We start from the raw sequence: 13,629 nt of genomic DNA on the forward strand, positions 1-13,629 counted from the left end.
TTGTGTCCATTCTTATTAATTACCATTTTAATAGAGATCTGTACGGGCTCCAAGGGTGGGGGCGGGCCTGAGCAGGCCTCACAGTGCATTGGACAAAATGACCGTTTTTTTCCTCCATAAATAAGACAAAGAAACCCGGGAAACTGCAAATCCCAACTAAAAATTAAGAAGCAAAAGTTTCTTTTTTTGGTTCTTTTAAATACTTAAAGAGCACAAAATTAAGAAAAATACAAATCCATTAAAAATGCTTTTCACCTGTGGGGAAAAAGGTACAAACTGTTTTCTGTTTTTTCCCGATAGCCTCATCTCAAGCTCTGAGAACGACCCCCGCCCCAGAAACGCTGTGTCGAACCCCCGACTCCGCAGGCCGCGCGGGCCGGCGGGAGCTTCCGATCTCACAGCGGCGCCCCAGTCTGCGGCAGGCACCCGAAGGGCCCGCACCGCCTCCGGGCCGGGGGCCCGCACTACCGCGCCTCCACCTCCTGCGCGCTGCGGGCCGGGGAGTAGTCGCGCGCCTCGCCGGGCCCCAAGCCGAGGGGCGCAGTCCGGCTCCGCGCGGGGGGCGTGGGCGCGGCCACCAGCGGGGGCGGCGCGCCCAGCGCGGCCGCGGCCGGCGGCGTCCGCGCTAGAAGCCCGCTGTGCAGCGCGGCGGCCGCGGGCCCGAGGCGCGGGTAGTGCAGGGCGCCCGGTGCGGCGCCGTCCAGGGCGGGAACCGCGGGCGGCAGGTGCGGGGCCCGCGCGCGCTCCGGCTCCTCGCGGCGCGCGTCCCGCAGGCGCTCGGGGCTGTAGTCGTGGGGCTCGCGGTCGCGGTAGGGGCGCTCTGAGGGCTCCGGGAGCGCGGCGGGGCCGGGCGCCCGCGGCAGCTCCAGGCCGCGGTAGGCGGTGCGCAGCGGCTCCCACGCGAAGCCCGGCGCGCTCAGGCGCTCGCGGCTCAGGCCCAGCTGCAGGGGCGCGGGCAGTGCGCGCGGGCGCTCGGCGGCGCCAGGCGCGGGGTGCAGGCCGTTCCCCACGGGCTCGGGGACCGCCTCGTCCTGCCCGTGCTCCTCTTTGACCTTCACGTCGCCCTGGGACGCGCCCCTGCCGCACACCAAGGGCGCGGGCGCGCGCGCCGCCTTGGCACAGTCCTCCCTGGCCGGGGAGCGGCTCTCCTTGACCCGGGGCTCCGCTTCGCGCTCCCCGGGGATCCCGGGGCGGAGCAGGAGGCTGGCCATGGGGAGGCCGCTGGGGGCCGCAGGAGAGGCTCCGCTGAGCAGGCGCGGCTTCTCCAGGAGGTCCCTGGGGCGAGAAGACATCACAGTCCCCTGAGGTTCCCTTCCAGGGCGACCACCGGAAGCCCCTCGGGGTCACCCGCCCTGCAGTTGCTTCCCGCCCCGGGCGCGGCAGGGGGCGGTGCCACTCTGGGTCGAGGTCTGGACCTGGGCCGTCCAGGCACCGGGCAGTTTTCCGGGCGCGCCCCTGGCTGGGGAGCCCCTCCCCCCGGGGGCCTGCGCTTCCTCGCAGGACCCACTGGAAGGCAGAGCTCGGGCCTGACCCCCGCTTTCCAACTCACCGCTCCTCCTGGCCCTTGTCCAGCTGCTTGGTCAGGGCTGGGACGCGCTCGGCCTCCACGGGCTTGGGCCAGGGGGGTGGTGTGGGGAAGGAGGCCGGCGCCCGCTGCAGCCGGTTCCACGCCTCGTGGGCGCTGGGAAGGCTGTGCAGCGAGGAGCCGTCCTTGGAAGCAAAGACGCTGCTGCCTGGAGCTGGGGGGGGGGGGGGCAGAATCCAGGGAGCCAGGCTGACCCCCCGCCACGCAGTCCCGCACTCCCACGGAGGCAAGCCCGAAGCCCCGGCTCACTCACTCAGTGTGTGGCCGCCCAGGCCCCCGAAGGCGTGGCTGCCCAAGCCACCCAGGCCCCCGAAGGCGCTGGATCTGCTGAAGGGGTCTGTGGGACAAGCAGTGTCAGGTGTGGTGGGAGTGTAGCTCCCAGCAGGCTCCACCAGGCCAGTGGGGGTGGCCGCTGCCCCCGGAGCCTGGCAGGTACACTCTGCCCACCTCCCGCCCCTCCCCCGCACCCCAGCTCTGAGGTCTGCCTTGAGGACACCCACCTGTTGTCAGGTGAGCAGGGGGCAGGAAGCTGCCGTGATGGGCTCCGAACGGGGTGGTGGCAGGGTGGGTGACACCTGGGTGGGGGGTAGCCAGGCTGACAGAGGCCCAGAGTGCCCTTGGGGTCTCTGCTGCAGTGTTACTCATGGGGTGGGGGTGCCCCAACTCCCTCTACCCCCCACACTCCCACCTTCGCCCACTGCAGAGGTGTGTCCAGCCAGAACAAGTGGCAGGACAGTCTCCTCCCCCAGTTCTGGGTGCTGAGGGGAGGAGGGGCCCTGGGAGGCAGCCTTGACCCAGCTATTCCTGGAGCTGCATCACTCGGGTTTCCAACACAGGGAGTGCCAACGATGCAGGCTGCTGCGCTCAGGGGCTGGGCCCTCCTCCGGACAGAAAGGGAGCGCATGGGGAGGCCCCTCCCTGGACGCCCTCAGGCATCGTCTGCCCCATTCCCCAACCCAAGACCCCCAGGGCTGGATGTGGAGAACAGTGGAAGGGTCACTGAGGGAGGACCCAGGCTGGCACTGGGGGCGTGTGGCCCTCACTCTAGAGGGTGCCTGTCACTCTCGGGACCCCTCCCCTACAGGCCCCCCCAGTGGTGGGCGGGGCACACTCTGAACCTCTGGTCAGCAATGCCCCTGCCAACAGAGCCAGAGAGAGCAGAGACCACGGCATATGACCCGGCAGCAATGAGGACTCCAAGGGGACCCAGGAGGGAGGGGGCAGGATGTTAGAGACAAGGCCCAGACCCCCGCGAACCACTCACTCAGGACAGAAGGGCCAAGTCACTAACGTGGGACCACAGAGGAGACCCAGACCCCGGGCCAGGTGGTATGAGACACGGGCGGCCGCCGGCTGCTGTGGCGAGGACGTGGGGCCCGGGCTCGTCCTGGCTCCAGCTGCCCCACTAATGTGCACCCTGGGAAGCAGCCAAGACGCCCAGGGCTTGGGTCCCTGCCTCCTGCATGGGGAACCCCGCGAGGCGCCTGGCCCCTGGCTCCAGCCTGGCCAGCTCTGCCTGGGCTGGACGTTTGAGGACTGGATCAATGAGTGGGAGATCAAAGCAAAAAAACCAAACCAACCTGCAAAGGCCACACACACACCCCCGCCGAGAAGCGGGGCTGAGTCCTGCCAGCCTTCTCCACGGCACCCCCGAGGGTGCCGGGAAGCCCTTGCCTGGATTCAGGTGCAAACCCAGAGAAAACGGCTGCCACCGCCACTTGGCTCGTTCGCCACCTGCGCATTGGGATCTTGGCCCCGTGTGGCAGAGAACCCACTCGGCTGCTGCTCGCTCACAAGAACTGAGCCAGACTGCTGGGCGCAAACCCCGTGTGCGAAACAGAAGCCCCCGGAATCCGCCTGTGCGTCTGCCCAACCAGCTACCCACCACATGTGACTCATTTATTTATCTGAAAGAGAGGGAGATCTTCCATCCTCTGGTTTATTCCCCAAATGCCCTCACCAGCCAAGGGTGGACCAGGCCATAGCCAGGAGCCAGGAGCGCCATCTGGGCCTCCCATGGGAGTGGCAGGGGCCCCAGTACCTGAACTGTCATTTGCTGCCCTGCCAGGTGCTGGGAGAAGCCGGGTCAGGAGCAGACACGGGGCTACACTGGAGCCCGGGCTCCGACACGGGACCTGGGCACCTGCTGCCCAGGAAATGTGACTTGAAACGCCAATCAGGACATCAGCACAGAGTGAAGAAGCCAGGTGGAACCGCTGGCTCCTCAAGAAACAGGAGCTAACCCTGGCTCAGGACAGACGAGGACAGGAGACGGGCGCGCTCCGCCCAAGTCGATGCACACCTCCCCCCCAAGTCCGGGGAGATCCGCGGTTACCACGGGAGCTAACAGGCAGATGTATATTCCGAGGACCAAAGAGAAACGGGCACTGGCTGACCTGGGAGTGAGCACCCCGGGGGAGGCCGTGGACCGAGGGGTGGCGTCTGGCCGCACGGCGGGGCTGCACCCTGGACAGAGGAGTCCTGCCTCAGGAGGCCCAGGCCATGGGGAGACTGCGCAGCCTGGAGCCCACAGGAGCACTGTGGGTAGGGCTACAGGAGCCCCCACCTTTGGGAAGTCGACCCTGGGAGGCAGCGGCCCCTCCTGCCACCCCAGTGAGGGCCAGAGGTGGACAGACAGGCCTGTCCTCAGGGACTACGCTCGTCTGTGCACAGCGAGGTGTCAGGAGGTGGCCAGCACACTGGAGAGCTGGGCGGGAGGCAGCCAGAGCCCACACACACAGGGACCCCAGGGCGGGCCTGCGTGTGAGCGAGGCTGGCCCCGGCTGCTCACCCCTCAGGGGGGTAGGGACAAGGAGGCTCTGAGCCTGCGCCTGGCTCGGGTCAGCACCTTCGTCCCCCGTGGCCTGGGGCGCAGGTGGCCCTGAGCAGCCCCTGGCTCGCTGTGGGCCTCACAGCACTGCTGGGCAAGGCCAGGGTCACACAGGCTGTCCTGGACCAGGGTGAGGGCTGAGGCTGCTGGGGAGGGGGTGTCTCAGGAGCACTCTCCTGCCCCCCAGGGAAAAGCCACACTTGCTTCCAGGGCGGGAGCTCCCCTGGGAGAGAATGGCCAGCAGACGAGGGCTGCAGGGAGTGGGGGTGGCAGCTACGAGGGCCCTGTCCACCCTGCCCCAGGCCTCACCCGTGCTGGAGAACAGGGGCCGGGCCAGGCCCTGCGCGTAGTGGAGTCCGGGGCACCCACCCGTGGTGGGGGCCCTGCTGAGCAGGTCCAGCTTGGAGCCCACCTCCAGCTTGTGCGGGTCCAGCTGCACCTGCAGAGAGGACAGGGTGTGGCCAGGGCGGGCGGGGCCTCTCTGCGCCTTGCGTGGGAGAATCTGATTGCTATCTGATCCGGCACGCCCAGGTGTCCTAACAGCCGGTCACGAGCCTTAGGGAATTTTACTTCTCATGTCAGAGCTCGGACACCTTGAGCACACCTCAAGTTGCGTGCCATTCTCACTGGAAAGATTTCCTGCTCGGGTTCCGTGGAGTTCAGCTGGAAACGCAGATCCCTGTCCTGCTGAGTCTCCCAGGCCCAGGACCAATTTCAAAACCAAAGTTACCGATTGTGTACGTGCAGGGCTCGCCACTCAGCGGGCGCCAAGGCTGCCGGCACCGCGGGTCCGGAGCTGAGGGTTGCGGGGCTGGGACCAGGCGCCCCCTCCTGGCTGCACCTGCCTCAAGGCCGTGTGGCCTGGCGGCGCTCACCCCCTGCAGTGGGTCCTGGCTGCAGGGAGCCTTGGGCAGTCAGTCATGCTGGGGGGCCCTGGCCACGGGGTCTGACCTCAGCCGAGGCAGAGCCAGCTCTCAGGAGACCCGCACTGGACGGTCACTCCCCAGGGGCGCACCAGGGAACAGGCCCTGGGCCAGGCCTCACCTTCGTCTTCTGCTGGTGGTGGTAGATCTGCCAGGCCATCTGCACGTGGACCGCACACCACTTTCCTGGCTTCTGCGACAGGTCGGATGTGCTCAGTGGGGGCCCAGCACCCCCTTCCTAGATTCCTGTTGTCTCAGGGCAGCCCCAGGGCCCCCCGCCCCAGGCCCCTCCAGAGATGCCACAGGCGCCTCTGCGGACACGCACAGGTGCTCACCCTGACGGCCGTCCGGTACGGGTCCGACACCTGTGGTCACAGGAGAGGCAGTGAGTCCCCGCCCACTGGCCCACGGGGGCTGGGTGGGGCAGGGTGGACACCTACCCCGGGGGCTTTCTGCAGGAGGGCGTGGACAGCACTGGTCCGGCCTGTTACCTCTGTCGGGTCTGAAGTCTGTGGGAGAGAGCGCATGGGCCAGGAGAGGAGCAGTGTGTGTGCTGTGGGAACAGGCGCCCCGGCAGCAGAGGCTGGGGGTGGCCCTGTCCCTGTGGGCTGTGGCCCGCCCCTAAGCCAGGCCTCAGTGTCCAGGTTTGGGGACGCTCTGTACCCACAATGAGCCACACTCACCCCATCTCTGGGAGCATTGAGGCTGGGGAGCCTGCCCGCCCACCCTGGACAGCCCGGGGGCCTGGGTATGAGATCGGGGCTGTGGGAGCCGGGGACAGCCCAGGACAGGGAGGACATGTGCCCCTCCCACGGGGCAGGAGGCAGGAGAGGGGGCAAGGGCTGCAGGCGTCCCTCCCCTGGCTGCCTGGGCCCCTGCAGTGCAGATGCCCCTGGGTTGGGGGCTGCTTCCTGCCAGGGGCCAGGCGCTTGTGTCCTGAAGTCAATGCAAGCTCCCTCCTGTGTGGACGCTTCCCGCCCAGAGCCCCCAGGTACCTTGGACCCTCCCCATCACCAACGCCACCACGCCATGCCCCCACCTGCTGTGCCCATCCCAGCAGCTGGTACCTTGGGTTGAAAAGCTCCCTGCAGAGACCCAAAGGGGCCGGACTGTGGGAGCAGGGCAGGCAGCCCTGGGACAGCGGGTGAGAAGGGCGGGAGGAGCTGCAAGGGAAAGGGGCTCATGGTGGTGGCCCCAGCCCCCCCCCCCAGGCCTGCGCGCCCCGCCCGCCCCTCCCTCGGCACCAGAGCCACACAGACAGGGCCTCTGGCTGGGTGTGGTGGTGCCCGGGGCTCACACTCACACTGGAATGTTGGAAGTAGGAGCTGTCCAGCTTGGACACGTACTTGTCAAACTGGAAGGAAAGAGTGGGGGGTGAGGCCTCCTCCCACTGCCGGCTGCCCTCACAGGCCCCAGTGCCCAGCCACTCCGGCCAGCCCTGGCAGTGACCAGGCAGGCAGCCTGCAGCCAGCAGAACCCTGGCCTTGGACAGCCCATGGAACGCAGGCTCACAGGCCAGGGCAACACCTGCCCATTCGGAGTCCCCCTGTGGAAGTGGGGACTCGGCCACTGGCAGGTCTAGGTGCGAGGCTGGGGGACAGGGTGGATCTGGGGTGTGTCCTAGCAATGCTGTGGGGAGCAGCCGGCTGTGACACAAGGCCTGGGGGCCTCGGGCCCGAGGCAGGTGCAGGCCCCGTCCCCGCAGCCCCTCAGCCCAGCCTGGGCCTCCAGACCTCCAGTTCTGCTGCAGGGTTCGGTGTTCAGGGCTCAGCGGGGAGGGCACTCTGCCAGGCCATGGACACTGGGCACATGGCCAGGCCAGGCCAGCGGCCTCCTGGCGGGACTCAGACCACACAGAGGCAGAGGCCGCCGGCCCCACTTCCTCCTCCGGGGCGGGAGCGGGCCTGCATGTGTGTGTGTGTGTGTGTCTGCGTGTGCCCGCCCGCCCCGCCCCGCCAGCACCAGGGCCTACGCACCGGCGGGGGTGCGGCAGGTGGCGTCGGGGGCAGCCCTGCGGGGAAGGGGGCGAATGTGTGTTGGTGCGTGTGCTGGTGCGTGTGCGTGTGCTGGTGCGTGTGCTGGTGGAACTCCGCCCGCAGCAGAGCTCCCGGACCCAGGGAGAGGCCAGGCCGCTCGGCGCTCTGCACCAGAAACCGCGTGTTCAGCTCTTGCCTGAGCAGCTCGTGATCTACGAGAGAAAAAGAGAGAGAGACAGAGAGGCGCGTCGGCCGCGGGCTCCCGGCGGGCTGAGGCGGATAGTCACCTGGCACTCCCGGGCTCGGCAGGCCAGGCCGTGGTGGCTGCTCACTAGGCGCGGGCCCCAGGGTGGGGGGAAGAGAGGAGCCTGCGACCAAGTACCAATCAGAATCCCCGCGTGCGGCTGGCAGTACACGGCTGGCGGGCGGAGCGAGACCACCAGGCTGGCGTCTGGGGAAGAGAGAGAGGGAGGGAGAGAGAGGACAGTCTTGATGACTGGCCAAGCGCGAGCCAGAGAGGACAGGCTGGGCAGGCGGGGGGCTTGGGCCTGCCGTGCCCCTCCCCAGGGGACCCATCCCAGCCCCACACCTACCGGCAGGGTGTCCTGGGATGACCAGGCTGCTGGCGGGCAGTGCCGGGGGCGGGGGCAGCGTCGGGGGTGCGGCGAACATGGCCGCGTGGTGCTGGTGCTGTGCCTGGGGCCGGAGCGCCAGGTGTGAGGTAGAGAGGTGGGGGCCCGGCCCGAGGGGCGACAGCGACGCGTGCTTTGCCAGGCCCAGGGGGGCACCGCCCGCACTGCTGCTCCTGCTGCAGGGACACGGGGCTCAGGGCTGCCCGGGGCCCCGCGCCCCGCCATGGCCCAGCCCCCTGCCAAGGCCGGGCCCCCGGGCCCCGCGGCCCCCACACCTGAGGCTGTGCAGGCTGCTGGGAGCAGCCTGGCCAGGGCCCGCAAAGGCGCCCAGGGACGGAGGCACGTGTGCTGGGAGCAGGCTGTGGGGCTGAGGGGGCGCGGCTGGCGGCTGCGGGGTGTGGAGGGGTGCGGTGGGGGCTTCCTTCTTCACCAGGGGGGGGCCCAGCGGTGCAGAGGTGGGCACGGGGCTGGGTGCCGGCGGGAAGGACTCGGTACGGAGCTCACGGCTGCGCTCAAGGCCTGACACCGTGGGGGCCTCGGCCTCCAACTTCTCGCCACGCCCGGGACCTGTGGAGCAGGCTGTGTGGCCAGGCGTCTTCCTGTTGGCCCACCCCCACTCTGCATCGTGACCTGCGCCCAGCCCTGCCCACCCAGCCCCTCCTGCCACCCAGGGTGGGCTCAAAAGCACCCAAGGACCAAGAACCTCCAGGGCCAGCCCAGCACCCTCCCCTGGGGGACCAGGCACAGAGAGGTCACTGAGCCCTCGAGTGAGGCCCTGCCCCTCCTCCCCCCGCCCGACACCTGCCCATCTCCACCTCCGCCCCAGCTGTGGCTCCTGCACAGGGCCCGCTTCTCCTTCTGGAACCCGTGGGGGCAAAGGGATGGCTCCCTGGGAGCCTGCGCAGGTGCGCTGCGCCCCCTCCACGGGGTCTGCCCTGGGGCCGTGCTCACCTCTCTTGGTTGCTGGGGCGAAGAGCTTCTCAGAGCCCACGGAGGCCTGAGGAGGGAGAAGAGGCTCAGGGGCCGGGTCTGGGGCAGCCTCAGCCTTCCACCCCCAACCCCCACCCAGCCCCTAGGCGTGGGCTGCGGGCAGCTTCATGCATGGTGGGGACCCTGCCAGGTCTGGCAGAACACGCCGCCCACACCTAGGGTAGACACTGTCAGTGCTGGGTGCCCGGCAGATGAGCACAGGTGTTCAGGCCAGTGGGCAGGGGATGGAGGGTGCCACGCCCCCAGCAGGGCATGTGGGGGCTGGGGGGGGTCAGGAACCTGCAAATCCCCCCAGGACCTGCCGGTTCAGCTGGAGGGGAGGATGGAGGCCCTGGACGTGTCCCACGCCCAAGGGCGGCAGAACCACAAGGAGCCGGGTGCTCTGCTCCCCACAGCCGCTGGCACCGTCCCCCGCATGGGGGACCTCGGCCACAGGGCTGCTGACCGGCGCCATCCCTGTGTGTCCACTGGTGGTCCCGTGTGTGGGAGGACTTGGTAAGGACCCACGAAGTCGCGTTTTCTGGCTGCTGATGGGCGGCTCCCTCACGGGCTGTGGGGGCCTGTGGGAGCTGGTCACATGGTGAGGCCCCGGCCCGCTCGTGCTGGCAGCGTGTGTGTGGCGGGGGACAGCTGACGCCTGCGAGCCCCCCGAGGACCCTCAGCAGTGAGGAAAACAGATGGCTGTCCGTGTCTATTCTGTCCAGCTGACTTCCTGAATTTTTCAAAATAACTGCCATCTACTGCTTTGGCCTAAATGCTCACAACAGCCAGGGCTGGGCCGGACCTGGGACTCCATCCAGGTCTCCCACATGGGTGGCAGGGACCCAAGCACCTGCTGCCGCCCACGGTGCACACTGGCAGGAAGCCGGGTCAGAAGCAGAGCCAGGGAGGCCGGCATCTGAGCCACTAGATGGAGCGCTCTCCCCAGCACTCTGCTGGGTCACACGCACAGGATGGGGTCGGGTCAGGGAGCCCAGTTTCCCAGGCCCCTCTTCTGAGCTGCATCGGCCCCCAGGCCCTCACTGTGGCGCCGCGGCTGGGGGCGGGGCCTGGCTGCCCCTCTGCTGGCAGCGTCTGAGTTCTGTTGCCCTCACTGCCGCTACTGCTCTGACGCGTGGGCGACGCTGGATTCCCTCTGCTTTGTTGCTGGGGCAAAGCTGGGCGAAGACTCCCCAGTGTCCACCAGCAGCGCCACAGATCAGCAAGGAGTGCACAGCCATAAAGCAGGCGCCTCTGCAGTGGACAAGACGAGCTACGGACAACGCAGGAGAGCCGGCCCCGAGCACGAGAAGCCAGCACAAAGGGGCAGCTCCACAGCCCCACGGGCACCGTGAGCAAAGCAGGGGGCACAAGTCCTCTGTGTCTAGCGGCAGGTGCACGTTATCACACGGGAAACCAGTCGATGGGGACAGGAATGTGGACCCTGAGCAGGCTGGGGTGTCGCAGCTGGGGGAAGGGGTGGTGGGATCCCCACTTCCTTCCCAGTCTCAAAGCTCCTCGGGCAAGTGAGGCTGGGAGGGCAAAGCCCCCGGATCTGACTGCAACCCGCCACGCACCCCGTGGGAGTGAGGAGGTGGCTAGGGCAGCAGGGAGACCCGCCCAGCCCTGCCTGGAGCTGGCCACAGGGGTGCCGAGGGCGCGCAGGGACAGCTCTGTGTCCTGCCCCGGACGGCCGCGGGCACTCTCAAAGTGAGGGCCCCCAGCACACAGACCCTGCCAGCCGGGCGGGGACGACCTCACACTCGCCCACACCCGCCCCCCTCCAGGGTCCCAGCAGCCCGGCTTCTCCTCATGCCACAGGCTATGTGGGTTTAGGGAAGTGGAGTCCTGGTGCTGGCCCCATGGAGCTCCCTGTGGGGTGAGGGGTGGCTGGCTGAGGGGCAGCAGGGGTGGGGACGACAGACAGGACTCCGGCCCCAGGACTCCAGCCGCCTGCACGCTCTCACCCTGACAGGAGTCCCCACAGATAGGGCTGGCGAGGCCTGGGGTCCCCCTGAGTCACTCAGGTGCCAGCAGACCCCTACCCCCCAGCTCAGCAGACTCCTTTCCCAGGAGAACCCTCCCCCCTCACTGCAACTCCCTCCCTGCCTGGGTGGTCCTAAGAGGGTCCTGAGTGTGGGGGCGTGGCCTTCTGTGGACACCCTAGCCCCCACCCCCTCCTGCCCCTGCTGGAGCCCCCACATAAGTGACCATCCCCAGGTCTGCTACAAGTGAGGCTTGGAACTGACCAAGAGCCCCATGTCAGTGAGCAGACGGGTCATGCCGGGGTGTGTGAGGAGCAGCAGGTGCAGCCAGGGCACAGGGGTGGGGGTGGGGGCTCCCTGGGTGTCCCTCAGGCCATCTTGCACCTGTGCTGTGGCCAGGCTTGCCTGTGTGGACAGCAGAGATGAGGCCATCGAGCGGGTGCCCTCGCCAGGAGTGACCCTACCCCCTCCTCATCAGCTAGGGCTGCCTGCAGACCCCCAGGCTTCATGGCGCCAGCTGCCAATCCCTGGTGAAGAGGAAAGCCCATGAGTGCATTCCCCTCACAGCAACAGTGACCGCACAGTGCCTCCCATCACCGCCCCTCTGGGTGGGCACAGCCCTAACTGCGCAAGAGCCTGGAAGAGCCCAGCCCCCATCCTGGCCAGGGCCCCCTGGTCCCTGCTGCGGTGTTGAAGCCCACCCTTTCCAGGGGCACAGAGGCCAGCAGAGCCCAGAAGGCGGGGTCATCAGAGCTGGCTCCCAGCAGCCATGCACACAGCCCCAGGTTGGTGTTGCAGGAAGTCTGGCCAGGGAGGCTGACCTGGGGCAGTGTCCCGGGCTCTGCATCTGCGGGCCTAAACACCTGGCCAGGAGCTGCCCTACTACCCATGGGGGCCATCAGACTCCAGGTCCCCAGACCTCTCGGCGGTGGCCCAAGTTCCAGCTCCTTTCTGGAGGAGGCACAGGCGATGTCGCGCCCCTAGGCTGGTTCCGTTCTCCACTGGTGCTGTCGGGACTGGCCGGCTGGCCCGAGCAGCCACTAAACCTGCGCCAACTTTCCTTGCACAGTGCCTGCAGTCTCGGCTGAGCTGGTGTGGAGGTCGCTCCAGGCCACGCACGGCTGGGAGATCCCCACGGGGCTCTGGGGCTCGGTGGAGGGGCCTGCCCGGCGGGGAGCGCTGACCCCGGCCTCGGGCGCAGGTCAGGAGCGCTTTGTCTGCGAGGACCGGACCCACAGGGCAGCTCGGCGCAGACGCGCGGCGCCCCAGACAAAGGACTCAGCTCCAGGCAGGTGAGCGCGGCACCGGGAGCCCGGGGCGGTCCGCGCCGGGGCGCAGACAAAGGCACGCGACGCGCCCCTCAGATGCCCGGCCCCCAGCACCCGGGACCCTCCCGGGCGGCACACCTTCTCCGTCAGCGCGCCACCGGGCGGCCGCGTCCCGCTCTGCCCCGCAAAGTCCCGTTCCGTCTCCCGAGCCCCCAGCGCGCACCGACCTGGCAGGCTCTCGGGTTCGGCGCGCCCCGCAGACGATGGCCCCGTGTTCTGGCCCCAACCCGGGCCGCGCGGCGTGGACGCGGGCAGCGGACCGGGCCGGTGAAGGCAAGCTCTCCCCGGCGCGCCCCGCTCAGCCCGAGGCCAGGCCGGGGCGCGCGCGGGCGGCTCTGGGCGCGCGGGGCCGGGCGCCGTCGGCGCGGTGCGGGGCCAGGCGGGCGCACGGAGGGCGGCGCGCGGGGGCGGGGCGCGGGCAGGCCCGACTAATCCAGCCCCGAGGCGCGGATGGTGCGCACGGGGCCAGTGTCCGCGCCATCTCCGTGCGCCCCGGGCACCGGAGCCCCGGCTCCTCCCTCCGGGCCTCCGAGCAACAAGTGAGGAACGACGGCTGCCCCGTCACAGAGGGGAACGGAATCCGCGAAACGAGGTTGCTGCCGCGGCCGGTGGCGAGGGGTGGGAGGGCGCACGGGCCCAGCCAGGGAGGCAGCTGTGCTGCCCGAGCTCAGCAAGTGGGACCAGGTGACCATTTCCGGGCTTGGAAGACCTGGCCCAGGTCCCCAGAGAGCGCCCGGTTCATGTGCACGGGCCCGTGGTGTGCAGATGGCAGCCACGTGGGCTGGGCCTCCAATGCAGTAGAATTCATTGCGCACCACGTGGGGTGTGAAGCCTTTCCCTGCTGCTTGAATTATTTCCAACTCATCCGACAGGCATCCCCCTTGCCAGAAAACCCGCGCCTCCCCAAGTCCTGCTGCCTCTGCCTGGTGAGCAGGTGCCCCGGCCCTGGGCCCGTCTTGTGGCACAGCCACGGACTCAGAGCTGGAATTCGAGGCCAGCCGAGGGGCCTCCTCCAGGAGGTGCCCTGGCTGCAACAGCTGGACCTCCAAGGCTGGTGCCCAGGGGCTGTCTGGCCCGGCCGGGTCAGCTGGCTGGGGGCCCTGTGCTGCAGGCACTTCTGTTTCTCTTGGGGTCCTCATGGTGCAGCCCCGGGGACAGATGGGGGAGGGGAGAAAGACAGCTGGGGGTGCAGGCATCAAGTGGGTGCTGTGGGCTGGCCTCAGGGCTCAGCAGGGGGGAGCAGGGAAACCTGACTCAGGGCCTCCAGCACCTGCCCTGGAGCAGCGACTGACCATCCTCCGACAGATGGAACTTCCATTTTCAATGTCAACCCCGAGGCCACCTCAGGCAGCTCGTCCTGGAAGAGGCTGTCCTTGGTGACATGCGGCGGCCAGGACACAG

At 68.5% G+C, this 13,629-nt stretch overlaps 1 protein-coding gene across 10 annotated transcripts in view; it reads right to left on the minus strand.

The window, feature by feature from the left end:
- FBRSL1 (fibrosin like 1) overlaps positions 1–13,629 on the minus strand; it is a 53,853-nt gene continuing 40,224 nt past the window's right edge. For 3 of the 10 annotated variants that reach the window (XM_051836844.2, XM_070065716.1, XM_070065722.1), the window contains 15 exons: positions 8,898–8,943; positions 8,222–8,525; positions 7,908–8,122; positions 7,697–7,765; positions 7,315–7,526; positions 6,642–6,692; positions 6,406–6,501; positions 5,779–5,847; positions 5,674–5,703; positions 5,460–5,531; positions 4,725–4,854; positions 2,086–2,160; positions 1,839–1,922; positions 1,550–1,739; positions 1–1,275 (listed from right to left, as the gene is read on the minus strand). In XM_051836844.2, the coding sequence (XP_051692804.2) occupies positions 465–1,275; positions 1,550–1,739; positions 1,839–1,922; positions 2,086–2,160; positions 4,725–4,854; positions 5,460–5,531; positions 5,674–5,703; positions 5,779–5,847; positions 6,406–6,501; positions 6,642–6,692; positions 7,315–7,526; positions 7,697–7,765; positions 7,908–8,122; positions 8,222–8,525; positions 8,898–8,943 (2,454 nt within the window). In that variant the 3' untranslated portion in view covers positions 1–464. Of the gene's footprint in view, positions 1,276–1,549; positions 1,740–1,838; positions 1,923–2,085; positions 2,161–4,724; positions 4,855–5,459; positions 5,532–5,673; positions 5,704–5,778; positions 5,848–6,405; positions 6,502–6,641; positions 6,693–7,314; positions 7,527–7,601; positions 7,766–7,907; positions 8,123–8,221; positions 8,526–8,897; positions 8,944–13,629 lie in introns of all 10 variants that reach the window. The other 7 variants (XM_070065719.1, XM_051836847.2, XM_070065717.1 and 4 more) reach the window with 6 other exon arrangements.

Source organism: Oryctolagus cuniculus, chromosome 21 (assembly GCF_964237555.1).
Source record: "Oryctolagus cuniculus chromosome 21, mOryCun1.1, whole genome shotgun sequence".
Lineage (NCBI taxonomy): Eukaryota > Metazoa > Chordata > Mammalia > Lagomorpha > Leporidae > Oryctolagus > Oryctolagus cuniculus.